The sequence below is a fragment of the Syngnathus typhle genome, linkage group LG16, assembly GCF_033458585.1.
Source record: "Syngnathus typhle isolate RoL2023-S1 ecotype Sweden linkage group LG16, RoL_Styp_1.0, whole genome shotgun sequence".
Classification (NCBI taxonomy): Eukaryota; Metazoa; Chordata; class Actinopteri; order Syngnathiformes; family Syngnathidae; genus Syngnathus; species Syngnathus typhle.
Window position 1 is genome coordinate 214,732 of NC_083753.1, and position 20,275 is coordinate 235,006.

Sequence of the window (20,275 nt, forward strand, 5' to 3'; positions counted from 1 at the left end):
TTTTATACCTCTCCTGCCATCTGCCATCCTTGACCCCTGTCATTCCATGGATAATGCATTTGACTGAACAGCAGCACAGTAGGTGAAGGCATCACCCTCATGTTCTCATGTCACCCAGATGTAAAAGAGACAACATGGGTGGGGGAGAGGGATGAAAGGTATCCCGACCAGGTGTACTGGCCGTCTTCTCTCCTTACAGTCACCGGATACCACACAAAATGCGTTCCATGCGCGTAGACACACGCCATCAATTCTTTTACAAAGACAGCCCAATGACGGGGTGGGAGGAGGCAGAGAAGGGAGGTGATAAAAAGGGAGAGGGAGGGAGGGCGTGAGAGAGAGAGAGCGAGAGCGTGAGTTGGAGAGGGAGAGGGGGGTGGGGATGGAAGGACCTGGATGGGGCCGAGGTATTCTCTCCCAGTGGATGCTACCTGTCCTCTACATGGCTTTTGTCCTCCGTTTTTCAGTCTCTCCTTGTACCCGGGAGCCGGATCCGGCGCACGGACCTGCAGCAACACTCAGCCGGGGATGAATCAGCCCCGACAAAGAGCCTTTGAGATGGCAGTGTGCGCTTGTGCCTGGAGGGAGAAACGCATCAGGCTTTCCCAGGCAAGCGGCAGCCTGCAGTGCTGGCTGGCTTGAGAGCCAGTCCTCTCATGTCTTCGTGTGGGTGCATGTGTGTGCGCGCATGAGTGGTGTCACGAGCAGTGTATGTGCTCACTCTTGCTTTCAACCCTTCCTGGAGGAGAGTGGCTCTCCTCGTCACTGGACAGCAAGGTAAGAAGGTTTTTTTTTTGTTCCTTGCTAACAAAGATTTATTCCTCCAGAGCTCCCCGTTCCCTTTCTTGATAATGGGATGAATTAGAAAAAGAAGCTTAATGGCATTGATGAATGTTGATGTGTGCTCTTTGTGGGAGGAGGAGGCTGTGAGAATGCAGAGCAGCCAGGACGTGTTGATGGGAAAAAGAGCGAGATGATTCTCATCTACGATGGGCTGTATCTTCACTCCTCCTGGAAGATATCACGCCGAGCCCGGCTCCATCGTTCTATCGTCTCTATTGTCAAAAATGGTTCCACATTCTCCAGAGTTTTTAAGGTCGTACCTTCTAATATGGATCCCTATGGACTAATATTGTGTATATGGTCCCATTATGTAGTAGTGATGGTGAACAAAGGCTAGTTTTGGATCAGTCCATGATGACACTGTTTTAAGTGAAGGTATTCATTAAAGCAGCTACAAGAACTAAAAATGGAAGGAAATTTGGAGTTAATTGTAGACAGACTTCTCTGGAGGTGGATTTTTCACCAAGTCAATGAAAGGACCTTACTCAAAATCTGTTCATCCCTCAACATTTGGATGGGGTTTAGGTCAAGTCTCTGAGAAGTACCTGAGGCTTCACAGATGTATGATGACACAACATACGTGTTGGTGTTATTGTGTGCCACGCTTGCTCTCACCGACGCTGGCGTTATTGTCATATCATTCGTCAGCCCTCGGAGGGAAACGTGTGCATTAGCAGCTTAACGTAACCGGCAGCCATGAGACATCAAGCACTCAAGGATTAAAACAGCCCGTCCAAATTAGGACAGCGCCAGGAGTCTCCTGACTGGCTTGAAAGGTGCCCGTGTTGGGTTATGGTGAAGTTGCTGCTCACTGATACTGTAAAAGAGCTTGAACCTGTGTTGTATCTCATGGGCCCAGGCTGAGAAATAGAAATCAAAGCTTTCATAAGCATATGCAGCCTGCTGCATCAATAAATTAGACTCGAGAGAGAGAGCGGCACGGCATTGCTACCATTTGGCTGCGTCAAATTGCTCAATATGCATCTGAAAGCAAAGTGGATCTTTTCTGAGATGTGATCTGCACTGTGCAAACTGGATAAACACTTATTGTGCGTACACAGTCACACTTGGTGGACTTTTTTGAGCCATCAGTCCACCTGAATGACCCATTGAGGCCACCATACTGCTTCACTCAAAGGTGTTTGTCCATATTGCATCTTACAACCACGTCAAGACTCTGACAATTCTGCCATTACATCATCACTGTTTATCGGAACAAACAAAGCAGATTCGACACACATTAATATCCACGTTTCTCCCTGCAGGGCAGAACAAACTTGTCTATTTTGTCAACAAACAAAATCGGGGGCGATATGTCCACTGACAGAATGATGCATGAAGCCCCTTGATGCAATTGTCCTCAGATTCCCTTCTCAATAAAGGCTTGTTTACTCGCGAGTAGAAAGTGCTCAAGATGATGGAAAAAAGAGGTTACGTCTCGCGCACATTGTGAGCTACATCGTGTCATTGAATGAGACAGAAAAGCACGACGTGGGTGATTTGTAAAGCTGCAGACTGCTCAATTCTTTCAACATGTTTAATTCTTCTCTTCCATCAGCTCCCTCCATCCCTCCTCTGTGCTTGCTCATCCTTCTCCTCCTTCAGCTGTCACTACATCTGAGTGTCCAGATTCTTCGTTCTTTCCTTCCCTTTTTTGATATTGCTACTGTTTTTACATCCTCTCAACACTTACACAAGAGGTTCATTTGAAAGTCAGGACAAGCTTTCATATTTAAATCCCAATTCTTTTCGTCCTCTATTTTGGTGTATGCTTACAAATTTATGAGAACAGTTTGGGGATTCAACTTTTTTTGGTTCTAGCGTGACTGCATCAAAAAGTCTGTGACGTAGTGGTTATTGTAGATGGATTTGCTGTGGAAGAACTTGAATGGGTTGACCTTCAACCCATCAAACACATTTGGAATTTGAACAAGCCTCTTTTTGTCCCCATGGACACGCGCCAAAATCTTAAAGACACACTGATTGGTAGATTTTGTACTTCCTGACACTGTATGTATTTCTGCAGAAAAGTAGAGCAGTAGATTCAAAATATTTTTGACTGGTCAGGTTTGAACGTACTTGTTGAGAGACACTGCACTGTATTAACGTTCTGCATATGTCAAAATACTTTTACTCCACATTGGCATTATAGTAATATACGCACGCATATGTCACGTCTTACGGTTTTCATCTTTGAACTTTTAGTCCAATGCGCCGTGGGTTCTGAGTCATGATGCACTGCTATGACTAATGTGACATTTGGAGAAGATGAAGAAACACTCAAATAGATGTCAGCATGAATGAGCTCAGGGAGTTTCATCTGGGGACTGAAATGTAAATAGTCAAGATGGCTAAAATTGACTTTATCTGTCTTGACTATTTACGAGAACCGTTTGCATTTTTTCTGAGCAGCAACTCTGTACTTTGGATATTGAAGGTAGTCCATAAATGTCTCATCACATGCCCTTGAGTGTGCTCAATATCACGTCCTTGTCTTAGAATTGAGTTGTTTTGCAGGTACTGATTAATCATGGAATGGGCATGGAGTAAAATACAGACTTAAATCTGCACATGAACCACTTTTTACTCCCAAATTTCATGCAAGTCCAAAGGTTTGAGTGACCTGCTTTAGTAAAACACTGCAGGGCCTGCGCTTGCACAATGCAGTGACTTCTCCGAGGCATCAGCTGCGTGCCAGTCCCAAAGATTCCTCAGATTTGAAGCACTTAGTTGTGCATGACGTATGAAATATGCATGCGTTATTCCGTGTCATTGAACGCGGCGTATTACATCACTCGGTGTCTTCTATTGACAATCCCTCCATGTCTCCAGAGGTGACTTCAAAGATAGAACAGCAGGCGTCAACTTCGGTGTCTGGTCACGTCCAGTATTTGCGTGGCTCTTAGAAGCGTGATTTGTTTTTTGTCGCTGCCTTTAGGCTTTTACAAAGCAAAAGGTGGTGATGACCAACCAATGCCTCCTTTCATAAACATCCACCCTCTGCATGTCCCTCACGAGGGAGAGTCTCATTATATTCAAAGGGCAAAACGGTCATCATAATGACGTTGATAGAAGAGCAATCTTGAAGCTCTTGCCACTGCATTGCATAGTCCCGAAAACAAACAAACAAAAAACAAATAAGACCGTAATGCTTTCCAAACCCCCCGTGACGACATTTTGTAATTCATTATATTTGGATTATCTTTGGGTCGCACGTGCATCGACAGGCACAGAAAAGAGGATTACCTCATCTCCGCCAGTTCCTACCCTCACCTCACTAGTTGACAAGAATCACGCACAAAATAAACACTCTGACTGAGTCTGAAATTAGATCAGTGAAGCACCACACTAATCCCGCTCCACCATCACCTGCACATTTATGCAAGCACGTCTACAAAAAAACGAGAAATAGAAATCAGGGCAAATAGTACAGCGGGGGAAAAATCGTTCACCACAGCTCTGAGCGCTACCGTCGTGCAAATCCAATAGCGCTCTTATCTACCCCCCCATTCGTCCAACTCATGCTTGGGTTGATTTGAACATGACAGAACGAAAAACAGGCCCTCTCCAAGCTGCCTGCGTTTTTCTATTTGACTGCCTAACGTAAGGAGCATCCAGCTGATGAATGGACCTTCATTTCCACTTTATTTGCTCAGTTATGTGGCAAACATTTTTCATGCTTCATTCATTCTCAATTTCTTGTCTTCCAGTCAGACTTCACGACCCCCTCCCCCCCCTTAACCACGCATGTTATTCTTCTGCGGCTGCACCGATGGAAATACCCAATGAAGCACAATTCCAGCATGACCTCATCGTCCCAGCCAGTAGCTGTCTGAGTTTTTGCCTCAGCATTTTGATAGATTCAAGATAAGCCACTGAGGCATAAGGTCAAGTCCCAATAGTATTTAGGGTGACTATGTGGCTGGGTAACATAATTTTGCACAGCTTGTGGATATCTATTACACAAAATAAGTAGTGTGTTGTGGTTAAGACTCCATAAGCTTGGCACGATCAATCGCGTCAATGTTAGGCTAGTCATATGAGATTGAAGCTTTTAAATCCATAAATGGCAACAATTTTGAAAATAATTTTCCTAGATGGGGATAAATCAAGAAAATAGTATGTGTTTCTACTTTCTTGGAATATGATAGTGGTTTGTTTATAATCCCTATCGACCCAGAATGAATAATGAATATAAAGTCGTGTTGTATACTTTTTAAGTGAAGCTCTAAAGTACTCGACAATGCAGTTGTCCTATTTGTGTTGCTATCATCCGGCTATTGCTGCTGACATAGTGGGATTGTAACAGTTTGCATTTCACGAACGAGTAAATATTGATCGATCTGCTTGTAAAAGGATACATGGGCATTATCTGTAAATATTGGCTCAGGCAGTGTCAACATCTGCATGTTGAACTGCAGATTAGGGGGGCGATGCATGCAGGACTGGGAGGGAGATCACGTCTTGTGTTTTGCTGCATCTTTCTTTGCATTCTAACATTTAAAAAAAACAAGAAGCACCGCATAATGACAGAAAAGAATGTTAACTGACCTATAAATGTGCATATGAGCTGATTTAGTTTAATTTTTTATTCTTTTATTCTTTTTCTTTTTTTAAATATTTTTTAGTATGACACAGGAATGTATTTTTTTCTCTCTGCATAATTTCCATTTCCACATTTATATATATTTTTTTAAAAAACAAACAAACGTGACCTTAAAGAGGTTTTGTTTGAATTCTTTATCAGTGGAGCACCTGAGCCTGAATCCACCTCTTCATCACAATTACAAAAACAACTACACAAAATTGCAATATAACAACGCACAACAGTGTAGTGGACTTCGAAATGACAAAATAACTTCATGTATTTTGTGTTCAGTCCAAGTAATTACCAGTATGTCGACATACCTGGCACTTCATTGCAATGAAATGAACAGAATAAACTGAACCGAAGAAATATTAATAGAATTTAGGTTGGAAATGCAGGTCAGTGCTTCTGATAGTGTTTAGGTGAGTCAGACACGCTCACCACTGCCATTTCCCGTCAAGGTGGCACGATAATGTACCTTTCAGGCAGATTTGAAGCCCTCACAACATTGTGTACATATCGGAAGAGCAAACAACCGTATAGTTGCACTTACGCCTCACTTAGCATATTAGCCTCGTGATTGAATTATCCTTGGATGGTGACACTTTCCTTCACGCTGAGCATCCCCCTCCCCACCAATCCTTCTATAATCCACCCTTTTTTCCCATAAACAGAACTGAGCTGATATGACCAGCGCGTCATGTCGAGATGGGCAGGGCAAGCCGAGCAGCGTCATAACAGGCGCCGTTGATGCCGATTAAAGGCATGCTGGTCCGAGGGCAGAGGTGGAGGGAGGCGAGGCGGCCAACGTGATTGCCTGCCGAGCAGTGGATGACAACAAAACTCATTTCCTCAACCCCCACTCCTGCTAAAGTGGGAGATTGTATCTTGAGCTTGGGCGCCATGTTAACCTTTGACAGGGCGCTCTCCATTCCTGTGAGATGAAATAGTTAATCCTGATACGATACAGAAATAATTACGAGATGAAATAAAAGGGACTACGCATTAAACCGTGCTCACCAAACACACGGTCGTGCATGGACACATGCGCCATTAATCAGGGCAGACTATGAAAGAGTTACAACGGGTTTATGAAGGATATCCTGCCATCGAATGTTCGTGTGTGTGTGTGTCTTGTGCGTTGTTTGCTTTCAGTAATGCACTGAAAGCCCGTGGGCGCATGCCAGCCCAGCGACACGCTCATCAGCAAAAGGGCACAGAGAATGAATAAGCTTTAATTGACCACACATCCTCCAGTACACATCTGCTTACAAACGTATCCATTCTCCTTGGAGCCACTCTCGGAACAAAACAGCTCCCAATATTGCTTGGAAAATCCTTTGAGCTAAAATTTCAATTCTTGTCACATTTGATCAAATGACATTTCTTTTGTCCTAGCAGATCTTACTGTATATGTAGTGATTCATTCTTAGAAAGAAAAAAAAAAACGTGTCTCTACAGGGATTTCGTTGACACCGGCACGCTGCCTCCCTTGTGGACGTGAGAATGTTTCGCAAGAAGAAAAAGAAGAGGCCCGAGATATCTGCCCCCAAGAACTTTGAACACCGTGTCCACACCTCATTTGATGCCAAGCGTGGCTGCTTTATCGGTCTTCCCACACAATGGCACAGCCTGATCGAGAACCTGCGCAGACCCAGGCCCATGGTGGACCCTTCCAGGATTACAGAAGTGGAGCTGAGGCCCAAGAAGGTACACAGCACACTCCAACCTGTTCTTGTATTTATGACTCATTCAAGCACCGCCTTTGGTTCAGTTGCAAATGCAAATATTTAGTCACCGCTGCTCCTTTTAGTATCAATATTGCGCAATTGTCGCTCTGTCCTACTGAGACTTACAGCTGTCTCAGAAAACGCTGAGAAAACACAAGTCCTGCTTCCCTCCCCATGTTTTTGCTCCCTTGTCTGTTGGGCTAATGACCCTGCTGTGTACTGTTACTGTAAAATGGTGAACCTTTAAAGGGGCAGTAAATTTCATTGCTTCATATAAGCGATTGATAACAGCCGATGTGTTACCTAACAGGTCATATAAAAGGAAAGCAAAGGAGAGGCCAACCTGGAAAGGACTTCTTTCCATTCCAGAGCATTTAAGGGATGACAAACACAAAGCATCTTATTTTTAATTGGCACTTTACATAATGAGAACCACCATCTCCCATTAAGGCTCATTAATGGCTTGTAAAATACAGTGGGGCATCTAGAGCGATAAAATGTTTGTAACAGCATTCTGGGACCTTTGATTTGTTCCTATTTTGAACAAATTTTGCCATAATGGAAATAAAAAAAAAGAAGTTATTTTTAAACTGTACAAGCAATTATTGTCAAAGCCCCCAAAAAGTTGTGGAGTTTGTGGAGTATGAATAAAATTTATGCGTTACTTATTTAGCAATTTTCAGCAGTACAGTTCAGTTAATACTTTGCCAGCAATTCATTTGATAAATTCATTCTTTTTCATGTTTTTAATATCTTTAAATACAATTTGCCACTTGCCTGAAAATGACATTGTGTGCTTAGAGCTCATGCAGCAACCAATCACGGCTCAGATTACAAATGTCACATGACCAAACCCAGAAAAGAGGTCTATTGATGATTCATAATGATTGCCTCTGTGCTGTCTTTTCTTCCTTGTATTCTATTTCGACTCTTTTGTAAAAAGTTCTGACCGAGAAGGTGTTTATCTCACCTTTGAGGTTGTCATCCTATTGCCCTCCCACGTGACATGCACACGGTCCAAGACACAAAAGAGGCTTTTTGCCTGACATGAACCGACTCAAGCAGACGAATAAGACACCACACGCTCCGTGTTAGTGTTGCAATGGCAAAACATTTTACGCTTGTGTCCTTTCTGTCAAGGCAGGCTCGGGTTCTTTGCCCCAACATGCCTTCTGTTCAGTGAATACCATACTGTGATTTTTAACGTGCCTCATTTGCACACTCACTATCTTTTTAAGTGTTTTATAAGAAGCCACCAGGGGATTTAATTTGAGTCTTGACAATGATGTCCTTTACACAATCTGGAGTCTAAATTTAACTTTAACAGTGATTATATAACCCTCATTATTCTATTCACTTGTCAACCATACTGTATTTCAATGTCTCTTCTTTTTCAGACCATTGTGCGTGGGAGCATGATCGGTCATGGAGACTACATCACAGCCATGATCAACGATATGAGCCGTCTGTCTGTGACCAGCTCCAATTCTTTGCGGAAGAGCAGCCCCTCAGCGAGGAAGAGGGCCCAGTCCTTGGGAAGACTGGGAGAGGTGAACGAGGGAGACGCTTACCAATACGAAGGCCTGATTCAAGATGATGAAGATGAAGAAGACGCGGGTCATTGGAGGGACAAAGCGAGAAACATCCACAGTGAATCCAACACTCCCTACTTAGGAATGAAGAAGAGCGTCACTTTGCAGCCAAATGGGATTTTACCAAAAGCCACATCCACTTATGAGATTGGAGGTGGCCCACTGGAGGGATCCTCTCAAGCAGGCCAGGACCAGAACATTGCGATGGCGAGTCATGGCTCTTACGTGGGCAGCCCTCAGGAAAGAGTCATATGGAAGAGAGACTTTCAGCTGCCCAGAGGAATGCCACCCAATCAAATACCAGTTGCATGTTTTTATAGCCCGGCTATGAGCCTGCAGCAGCAGCACCACCAAGACGTCCCCACGGATCTCCGGCCCAGTGTACCGATGTACATGCAGTCCCAGAACAGCCCGGGGAGGCCTTTCTCCTCCTATGACCTGAAAGTAAGCCTGACATTGCAGCACTGTATTTGCACCATACTGCACAGGATTCACAAAGCTCTCAACATTCTAAAGTAGAACCTACAATGGCCAAAATGCGCGTCACAGTCGAGATGTTATGTTTAGCCCGTGCCTGCATCGGTACTCCAGCGTCCTCCCACATTCCGAAACATCCATGATAGGTTTAATGCGCAGTTACTATTGAATATTTTTAGGATAGATTATTCTATCAATTATCGATGAATCGAATAATCAGATAACATTTTATTTGCATTAGTAGATTAAAAACATTTCCTTAATTACTGTTCATCAACCAATCATTGTTGTTTGATTGTTTATTATTTAGTGATGCAGAGGGACCTGATTCCCATTCACTTTGTCTTCTCCTCTGCAGACAGATTCAGCGGTGAGATGCCACTCTGGCTTCCTGCCCACCGGCACCAGCAGTCCTCTAGTGAGCAGCATCAGACCTCAGCGGACCGTGCGATCCTCAGCGAGCTATACTTTAGGACTGTCCCCCAATATGGGACTACGGCCCAATGGACCAGACCCTTTTCTTAGGCACTCTGGCTGCCCTAATCCTCCTTACCCCCGACAGGACAGCCCATCCCAACCTCGACCCTCCCCTACAGGCTCTCTCGCCACCAGTCCCCCCGGTACATGCTCACCCGCCTTCCGACTCCCTCACCCTTCGCCTCGACCGCCGCCAGACCCACCGAAGGTGACCCATGAACAATTTAAAGCCGCCCTGCAGATGGTGGTGGATAAAGGGGATCCGAGGTCTTACCTGGAAAACTTTGTGAAGATTGGAGAGGGTTCAACTGGAGTGGTTTGCATTGCCGCAGAGAAGCACAGTGGTCGGCAGGTGGCGGTGAAGATGATGGACCTGCGAAGGCAGCAGAGGAGGGAGTTGCTCTTCAACGAGGTACCATTGTGATCACATTGATTAGTGCGCAGCCTTAGCATGATATTTTGCACCACATTAAACACATGACATTGAGCTCCATCGGCCTTTTATTATTCTAATATATTTTGCGGGCCTTTGCTTATGAGCCATGTAATAGTCCAAATTTCCGTCCTTTCCAGTGCCCTTGCCCAAAAGCTTTATGGCATAGGTGTCAACCTCAAGGCCCGGGGGCCAGATACAGCCCGCCACATCAGTTTATGTGGCCCGCGAAGACAAATTGTGCATCAAATTTGTGTGTCATTACTAGAATTGCAAATAGTCTTCACTTTTAATGATATATTTTTATTTTTAATATTTAACCAGTTTTTACTCGTCTGATTTGAAAACAAGTTATTTGTCAGTTTGTTTTGTAGCGTTTACTGTATATAATATGAGGTGCTCGTACATTTATTTGGGTTGACAGTCATAATGGCCCTCCGAAAGAAGTTATGACTACAATGCTGCCCGCGAAAAAAATTAGTTTGACATCCCTGCTTTATGGGAACTTGGAAATATGCAAAACAGAGGGATGCCTGTAAGGCAAAATATAATGCTATCAATCATCTTTTGATAGGTGAATTAAATATGCATGCTTTCTTCCAGCCAATCACCAAAAAGAAAGGCAGGTAACTAAAAATAAAATAATAAAAACAACAATGTATCCTGAAATGAAATTATGCTACTGGTATAGCTCTTGCTGCCCTATTTCACTTACATCAAAAATGTTCTAGTTAAAAAAAAATCACCAGGGACTAACTTCTGCGGAGAAATATTTTTTATATGATAAGCTTTTAATCCAGACAGACTGAAAATGTCAGTAGCACTGTACTCGATTGTTATCCATTGTGTTCCATAGGTGGTGATCATGAGGGACTATCAGCACAGAAATGTTGTGGAGATGTATAAATCTGCACTTGTGGAGGAAGAACTGTGGGTGATTATGGAGTATCTGCAAGGTGGAGCACTTACCAATATTGTGTCTGAAACCAGGTAGGATTTTATGCTCAGCAAAACTCTTTCACGGCCTTCCAGAATATTTTAAATACACACTTCTACCACAAAGAGGCAGTGTAGTATCAACTTGAGCTTCTGGCTGCACAAAGACACACAAAGGTTGTCTTTCAAGAGTCCTTGCAGAGCCGGAGCTTGCATGAAAACAAGTCATAAACCGGATGTGGACATCCTGAAAGTGACACGTTATATTGATTACATATGCCCAAGACAAGATGACAACTTCATTCTATTTTATTTGTTTTAGGATGTTATTGTGTAACACCATACAGAGGATGTGTTGCTCCATTTTCTTTTTGGTATTGTAATGACTCCTGCGGCAGGAGTAATACAGCAGTTTGTCTTCTCATCAATTTAATACCAGTCACTAGAGAGTTTGAATGAACATGTGCTGTCACTTTCTTTAAGTGCAGCAATTGAATGAACCCATTGTTCAGTCATTTTCTTGAATTCATGCTGCTTCATAATTTGAGCTGTCAATTTGGTGCTACTTAAAGATGTTGCGTGCCTGCCAAATGAGGAAATGCTAAACTCTGCATCTCTCTCTCTCTCTCTCTCTCTCTCTCTCCTCGCTATACTTTTGTCCGCTCTGGTCATTGTAGGCTGAGTGAAGAGCAGATTGCCACAGTGTGTGAAGCAGTTTTGCAAGCCCTGGCCTACCTCCACTCGCAGGGAGTGATTCACAGAGACATCAAGAGTGACTCAATACTACTCACATTAGATGGAAGAGTATGTCATCACATTGTTGTCTCATATGCCATTTTTGGTTTGTAAGTGTTCTTATTGTCCCCCTCTCCCTTTCAGGTCAAACTCTCCGACTTTGGCTTCTGTGCTCAGATCAGTAAGGACATCCCCAAGAGGAAGTCTCTAGTGGGGACTCCTTATTGGATGGCTCCAGAAGTAATTTCCAAATCGCCATATGGCACTGAGGTGAGGAGGGATGCAACTCATGCCAAAAGACAGACTGTTGCATGGCCAATATTTACAATCTGTGCTCTGTGTGTGTGTTGCACCAGGTGGATGTGTGGTCCATGGGTGTCATGGTGGTGGAGATGGTGGATGGAGAGCCACCGTATTTCAGTGAAACCCCCGTGGCAGCTATGAAGAGACTGAGAGATGAGCCTGCTCCGACTGTGCGAAATGTCAGCCAGGTATCCAAAATTCCATGTCTATGAAGATACACAGTATTATTTTATATTACCGTATTTTCCAGACTATAAGGCGCACCTAAAAACCTAAAATTTTCTCAAAAGCCGACAGTCCGCCTTATAGTCCGGTGCGCCTTATATATGGACCAAATTCTTAAATTTAAACTGGGCCGAAGCATTGTGTCATGAAATCAATCATAAGTGGCCCGCTGAAGACTATGAATCATGAATCAAAAAGACAATGGATCATTATTTTGTGATTATAAAGTAATTTGTTGCGTCTGAAGTTGAATTAAAAAATATAAAATGGAGAATAAAATTTGGAATAAAAATCTGACATGATGCATTGATGGTGCGTATTATAGTCCGGTGCGCCTTATAGTCCGGAAAATACGTTACTACTATTAGTATTATTGTAAAGAACATTTTTGAGTTGACTTCCCGGTTAATAATGAGATATTCATTCATGTGAAGATAATGAGCATGTAAAATAATTCACAATAATCAGGAAACATAAATATCACTGTTTGTTTCTTTGTAACTCTGGAAATGTTTACATTTTCATATTTGAGAACATTCCGAGAAAAGCAGCTCTAAACAATCTGCTCCTCCTCCTCAGGTGTCCCCAGTTCTTAAGGACTTTCTGGACCGTATGCTGACTCGGGACCCCCTCGAGCGGGCCAGCGCCACTGACCTGCTGGAGCACCCCTTCCTGCTGCAGAGCGGCTCACCTCAGTGCCTGGTCCCCCTAGTGGAACAGTACCGCAAGCGCATGTCCCGCTGCTGACCCCGAGGTGTTCCCGGTTTCCCAACCCCCACTTAAAAGTCCAACCGTGATAATCAAGGGTAGTTTCTTCGATTCCTCACGCACCAACGGGCTACATCTCCGCAGCCCAATGTCGCCACGTGAGCGACAATGTCGAAGTTGGGTCGTAAGACACCGCATGGTCTTTTGGGGCATGTGAGAAGCACTTTAGGAGTGAATTCAAGGCAGCATGCAATCACTCAACTCAGTCAAAAACACTGATTGGTTTCTCGTGATAGTCTGTGGGCTTCGACACATGCAAGATGGTGCTCATATCAGAACAATATGTCATACACTACTGCAAAAGATAAACTCTATTTTTATAACGGCCATCAAGTAGGAGCGGTTGTTCAACTGGTTTACCTCTGCACAGTCGTGATTTGAATCTTAGCTGACAGTGACGAGAGACTCTTTGCATGGCCAAACGGAGGCCCACCTGGCCTGAAGTGAATGCTTGAATATGTACCAAACGAGAACGTGAAAGAGCATCCTCTGTTATTAGCATAACAAGTGGTTAGATGAAAGCCATGCTGCTATTGTGGGCTCACTGGAAAATCTCCTCTTTTCCACACGTGTTTTTAATTTCCAACATGTGTTTTGTGGGTTGTTTGTATGATATGAAGTTAGGTTTCCATTGCTACTTATGGACCTCAATATAAGCAGATAATAGTCATAAAATTCCGGTAGGTCCTTACGACTGCAAAATATATTAAAGTCATTCAAGTTTCTTTACGGAAATGCGAGCGTGTAGCTATCGATGTGTGCATGTGTGTTTGCGAGCACATGGATGTACGGGTGAGGGCATCTCAGCGAACAAATAAGCCCATTTGTACCGTTACAGACATTTTTTTAGGGAAACAGTTGAAATCTAACTTGTGTTTTGATCCTCAAGATGTTTGATTTTTCTAGTAGAAGCACACACACGCTTGGCATGTGATGCTGCGAGACGCCCACCTGCTGAGACACACTTTGCACATACACTGGTCTTTGACTCCTGCATTTCTATGTGTGCCGATCATTGATGAAAAAGAGAATGACACTTGATTTTCGTTTTTGTACAAACCAAATAAATGACGCACATGGAAGATCCGTGATTCATCGCTCACTCACGCACACAGTAAGACGAGGTGGTTGAATGGGCTGGTGTTTATTCAGCGTGAATCATACAGCACAGTCACTGAATACAATTTGGCAAAAAAAAAAAAAAAATCAGAGTTCTTATAAATGCAGAAGCAATATCAAATACTTTTATTTTTACAAAATAAATAATCATCATCTTCAGTAAAAATTCATCGAAGCGCACTGCTCTAAATGTACCTGGAAGGATTTTTATGATAACTTCCCAATTAAAGTAAGCATAATAATAATACAAGCAAAAATATAATTCCCTGATAATGACAATCAAAGCGCACATTTCTTTTAAATCTAATAAAGTAGCCAGTGATTGTACCTATAATAAAAATCAAATCTTGCAGTCTAGAGCAGGTTTCAATCCGGAACACTGGAAAGACCCAAAAAAACAAAACGTGTTCTTATCAGCAAGCTAGCGGCGTAAAAGTGTCACTCCTTCCTGTCCTCCTAATCGAGGGCCGACTGAGACGAGGAGCTTTCAAACTCGCATTTGACTCCGCTGATGCTATCCACGCTGGGCTGACTGTTGACCTGCTGGTGCGTGTGAGAGAGAGGGAAAGTCTCGGAGCGCGACATCCGTCCTCTGCTGTTGGATGAGCCCGAAGAACAGTCTGTGACCATCCTCATGAACTCAGGTGCGGTGAATCGACGGAACAGTCTCGTTCCGAGGCCCATGAACCCCGGGCCGCGGCCGGGCATCTTCCCCGCCTCCGTCCCCGCCCGACTGAACATTATTTTGTTGTGTTTGCCACCGTGTGAGAAACTTGCCTTCTTCTGCAGCTCATCTGTCTTTGACTTCTCCTCTAGGGCTTTCGCCATCTGACACTTGATGCTCAAAGGAGCTTTCGTTTTTTCTGCATCGCTTGCCAGCAACCGGGAGTTTCCCTGAGATTCCATCTTGTCTAGGAGACATCGGTCATCCTGCAGGGAGGCTCTTTTGAACTTGTTAGCTGACAGGCTCAAGTCGTGCGCGTCTCCTTGGTAGGACTGTTTCCTGATGCTCAGAAGGTCCAGGTTGAAGGACTTTGCCTTCCCGCAGGGAGGAAATCGTTGCGGTGCTTTCTCTTGGGCACTAGTTTCTTCTTTGACTTCTTTTGGGTTAGCTTCAGTTGGCGAGTTGAGCGTTCTTGTCCGCCTTAGATCGGGAATCTGGGAGTTTTGGAGTTGTTTGGCCGTGAAGGAAAGACTCTGATCTCCATCGGTTTGGCCTTTCTGAGATGGCAGGGAACACTTGTGGCGATGGTTCGGTTCATGACTCTGGTTTTTGGGACATGTAAAGCGGTTCCACAATCCGCTGTTGTCCCCGATCTTCGTCTGCTTATGAAGTAACCCTGGTAATTGCTCTTCTTTGCTGTTGACCTGTTTGGAGAACTTTTCCAAGACATGCCTGGGGAGTCTGTTGGGCAGCTCACCATCGCCAACATTCCCCGGATGAAGCAGATCATCTGCGACCACACTCCGTCTGCACTGAAAGTTTAAAATCTGCACACAGTGATTGTGTCCAAAGAAGTCAGCCACTTCGATGGCTGTATGTCCGGCGTTATTCATTCTGTCCATTTTCAGTCCAAGTCTTTTGAAAGCCCGGACCAGAAACTCAAGCACCGGACTGTGCCCAGAAAAGGCAGCATACATTATAGCACTGTTACCCCACACGTCGGAGATATCTGGATCGGCATTGAACTGAACAAGAATCTTGACCACGTCTAGGTGACCCAACTCACAGGCATGACTCAGAGCCGTTCGACCTTCTTCATCCTGGCAGTTGACATCGGCCCCTTTTTCCAGTAGTAGCCGGGCGAACTTGGCTCTGGTCCCGGCTTCTTGTAGACATACGGCGTAAATTAACGGAGTGCGGCTGTTTTCGGTCTTGGAGTTGATGATCCGTCCGTCCAGGGCATCCAAAATGAAACGCGCAAGGTGAACTTTGCCACCGTGCATGGCATCAAGGAAGGTCTTGGTGCCGGAGCCTTGGCGTAAATCTTTGGGTCGCATCATTCTGCAATACCTAAGTCCTCACGAGCGAGCGGAAAGATCGCCAACTGGGAGTGCGTACAAGTTCTCCAAATCTCCCCTTGGACAGGGCGAGTGGTAAGACTCGGAGAAGGGCTGTCGGTTTTTATACCTCCCTCTCCACACATGCTCTCCCAACGTTGCCAAGGAAACAAATGTCTGAGGACCATTATGCAGTGGCAGCATCCATTCTGCCACAACACTCTCTGCCTGGAGAAAAATAGGTGCTGTTTGAAAAGAAGAACTCAAGGACAAAAAACAGATTGTGTTTGTAATATGAGGTCAAAAAAATCATTTCCATTTTTCTATAATGGAAAAGAACTTGATAACACATTCACAGAATCTCTTTGGTATTTTTCGACAAACTGGAGGGAAAAGTCAATAAGTCAAAATTTAAGAGCTCTTTCAAATGGAAAGCAAAAGTATTCTGTTTTTTCTACCATACTTGCTTTTTGAATGTGGTATCCATCAGTGCTTTTAGAGATTCAAAGCTAATGAAATAAAGTCCCAATGGGATTGTTATTTTTTACTGTCAGATTATATTAACAGTTGACAAAATGGAAGTTTTAAATAAAATGCAAACTTCCCCTTTTAATAATAACTTTAATAATAACCATCTCTAAAAGTTAAATAAATAAATAAATAAATAAATAGCAAAGGCAGATTTGTTAGCCCCTCTAATCTAATTTAGCATCACCTAATGGAAAAGCACTTAATTTTTCTGCCCGTAACTATATGTCACAAGCATAAAAAGATGAATAAAAACATATAATTGATAAGAAATGAATAACTTTCTGACAAATGAATTCAAATTGGATAATTTTCCCTTGGAACCTTAGACGATCCCTCGCGGCATACTCGGGTGCCATGGCACCCTGGTTAGGAATCTCTGTCATAGAAATCATTCCATCCACTAACACAAAAAAATGGGACAGCACAAATGAATGAAATGTGGTTGGTTAGGTGCCGTGAGATTTACTAATTGGACAGACGTATGCATTAAATCGGAGACACCGTGGTAAATACCTGATCTTTCATTCATTGCTCAGTCAAACCAAGCAGGAGGTACTCTGAATGCTTGATTTGAAATTAGAGTCTCTGTCAAGTTCAGGTGCTATCTGCATCCCGTAATAAGTCACAGGGGACACTCAGGGCTACAAAATCAACATGCGTCAATGTTCACCGAGGAATGAAACTTGATAATGGAAATCTAAAAAAAATAAAAATGAATATTAGTGGACAAGTGTCTCTTGGCAACTCAAAGCTCGGCTTCTGTCACTTGGGATTAAACAAGATTAGTTTTGCATTACCTGAGGGATCAGGTTCATTGGAACTAAGATTTCCTAGCATTGACTGAACTTGCCCCTGGTCCTCCATGGAACGGTTCATCTTTTGTCTAATTGAGAAAACAAGAGTAATAGATAGTGAGGACTATCACATTTACAGCCTGGTGAAAAATACTCTTGATTCACAGCAGGTTGCACTTTTCAACCCCAGATCTCAATTGCCGGTTGAAGTACAATCAATCTGATTCATCTCCACTTGTTGTTCCTTCTCAATTGCCGAGCGACAACAGTTGTTGTTGTCCTTCGAGCAGCTGCGTTTTCTACGAAAAGTATTAAATGATGGAATTGGAAATGTTTGTGATAGAGCCAAAAATACAAATACATGGTTACAAAAAACAAACATGTTGATTGTGCCTATTAATATTTTGGGAAAGCCAGCAACCACATAAAATTCCTCCGAGCTGGATCAAGATTTATCAAGATTCATTCAGACTCCCTGGAGGAAGTTGAAATTTCATTAGTTAGTGAAAGAGTCCCACCGATATAATTTAACTGACAGACTGGCTAATAGAAACAGCACTGACAGACAAAGAGACAAGAAGACATCAACAATCCGACAAGAGTGACACGCAGACAGGACTTAAATACAAGACATGCAACGAGAAGTAGGTGAGGGTGATTACACCGATCATGGGCACACAGGAGGGGAGGGGCAAGCACACAGACAGAAACTACGACAAAATGTACACACGATGGACTGACCTGGACGAGTCGTGACAATAGACTGTGATGAATGAATTAGTACAATCTTACAAAACTGATACTATAATTTATTTATACTCTAAAAATAATGCTTGGTTCCTCCAGCAGAGAAGGGACATTTGACAATTTAATTGAGGATGCAGCTGCAGATTCTGATGTCACACACAGAAAGAGAGCCAGTATATGAGGCGGAGCCCTCAGTGCCTCTGTTCTCATCAATTAGCTTCGGTGACAACCTGATGCTAAACAGTAGGCTGCTGTTTTTGAGAAGAGAGGGTAAAGTGGTGGTGGGGTTAATATCAGTACTCAGAAGAAGAAAATTGTCCACAAGACAGAATTAGCTGCTTGCCTAATGTGTGGTGGTGGTCACAGAGTTGGATGTCCATCAAAATAGAGTTGGGTGATACAGTTCACTAACTTCATGTAAATAATTATATTATAAGGACTAGTTGATCAAAAAAATCCAAGTTAATCATTTGTGAAAGGTAAGTAAATATGAACCCATTTGCTCCCTTTGTTGCCCTTTGAATCACTCTATCATTGTAAAAATGTAAGCAGGATAATAAAATTCTTAAAAGGTTTGTGGTGGCTATGTATTGGCTCAATTTAATTACTGTATTTTTCGGACTATAAGGCACACCGGACTATAAGGCGCACCTTCAATGAATGGCCCATTTTAAAACTTTGTCCTTATATAAGGCGCACCGGACTATAAGGCGCACCATTAATGCATCATGTCAGATTTTAAATCCAAATCAAATCATTCTCCAATTTATCTTTTTTATTTCAACTTTAGACGTAACAAATTACTTTATAATCACAAAATAATGATCCATAGTCTTTTTCATTCATGATTCATAGTCTTCAGCGGGCCACTTATGATTGATTTCATGACACAATGCTTTGGGCCAGTTTCAATTCAGGAATTTGGTCCATATATAAGGCGCACCGGACTATAAGGCGCACTGTTGACTTTTGAGAACATTTTAGGTTTTTAGGTGCGCCTTATAGTCCGGAAAATACGGTAATTTAATCCAAAAAACTAATTTCTTTGCCACAGTGTTGTTACCAGTGTACCACCTGTGTTCCCCTTATGCAATCTATCTGGTCTGATGGAAATTCCCTTCCTGCAATGATGCGGGGGAAATGGAAGGGCTCCAAAACTTCCGTTCCATCTCCCAGCTGGTGGGGTCTATTTGCAGCCTTGCAGGCCCTCTCAGCTCTGACAGCTCAATAAATTGTGCAAATGGATAACAAATGTATCTTGTTTACAGCCGCGGTGAGCGGTCTGATGCTCAGTTGCACCTGATGTAAAGGTCAGCTGCACAGAAGCAACACCACAACAAAAGCAACTCGAGTGGACAGGTACTGATGGAAAATAAATAAATATTGTTCATCTTCTCCCATTTTCCACTCTGATTCTTGCAGTCTCAGTCAGTGTTAATTTTTTTTTTTTTTTTTTTATTTCCTCACATGTGGCAATCCACATTAATTTCCCATTAAAGTACTTGGACATCTCCCCAAATATCGCTTTCAGATACTTTATACAAGACTTGGATGTATGGGAATGTTGTGTTTGATGATACATATGTCCACAATATAATGATAATAATAATAATAAAAACTTTCTTACATGTTTGATTCCTGGCCCAAATTCATATAACAGGATACAAAATATCACACAAGTCAAAGCCCACCTGAGGACAAAACCTCTCCACTACGCTTCCAGGAGGAAGTTCACATCTTTTAAAATAAACAGCCAGCCCTGTGGCCCACGCTTATCCATTCTCTCCCACACACACGCTCTGACATTCTCCGCTTCCAACCTCCAAATGCTCACACACAGAAATTTGAGAGCTTCACTCTGAGCACAGAAGATGAAGCTTTGTAAAAGCATTATGTTTAAATATCAGACTTAACTCCACAAAGAGGTAGAGGTTGAGTCATCTGCTTTAAGTGCATAACATAAACGCATGGTGTCA

At 43.1% G+C, this 20,275-nt stretch overlaps 2 protein-coding genes across 6 annotated transcripts; one reads left to right on the forward strand and one right to left on the reverse strand.

The window, feature by feature from the left end:
- The first annotated feature begins 335 nt into the window (after positions 1–335).
- Positions 336–14,189, forward strand: LOC133169245 (serine/threonine-protein kinase PAK 6). Of its 5 annotated transcripts, XM_061301254.1 has the most exons (10): positions 336–777; positions 921–1,096; positions 6,893–7,141; positions 8,559–9,197; positions 9,589–10,119; positions 10,997–11,130; positions 11,754–11,880; positions 11,956–12,081; positions 12,168–12,302; positions 12,919–14,189. In XM_061301254.1, the coding sequence occupies exons 3-10, from the start codon at positions 6,938–6,940 to the stop codon at positions 13,084–13,086; spliced, it is 2,064 nt and encodes a 687-aa protein (XP_061157238.1). In that variant the 5' UTR covers positions 336–777; positions 921–1,096; positions 6,893–6,937; the 3' UTR covers positions 13,087–14,189. The 5 variants fall into 5 exon arrangements, with proteins under 5 accessions (XP_061157238.1, XP_061157236.1, XP_061157234.1 ...); XM_061301252.1 differs by having other exon boundaries at positions 918–7,141; XM_061301250.1 differs by having other exon boundaries at positions 921–7,141.
- Positions 14,190–14,410: 221 nt separating this feature from the next.
- Positions 14,411–16,306, reverse strand: LOC133169624 (ankyrin repeat domain-containing protein 50). The gene has a single exon (XM_061301966.1). The coding sequence runs from the start codon at positions 16,228–16,230 to the stop codon at positions 14,683–14,685; it is 1,548 nt and encodes a 515-aa protein (XP_061157950.1). The 5' UTR covers positions 16,231–16,306; the 3' UTR covers positions 14,411–14,682.
- Positions 16,307–20,275: the final 3,969 nt, after the last annotated feature.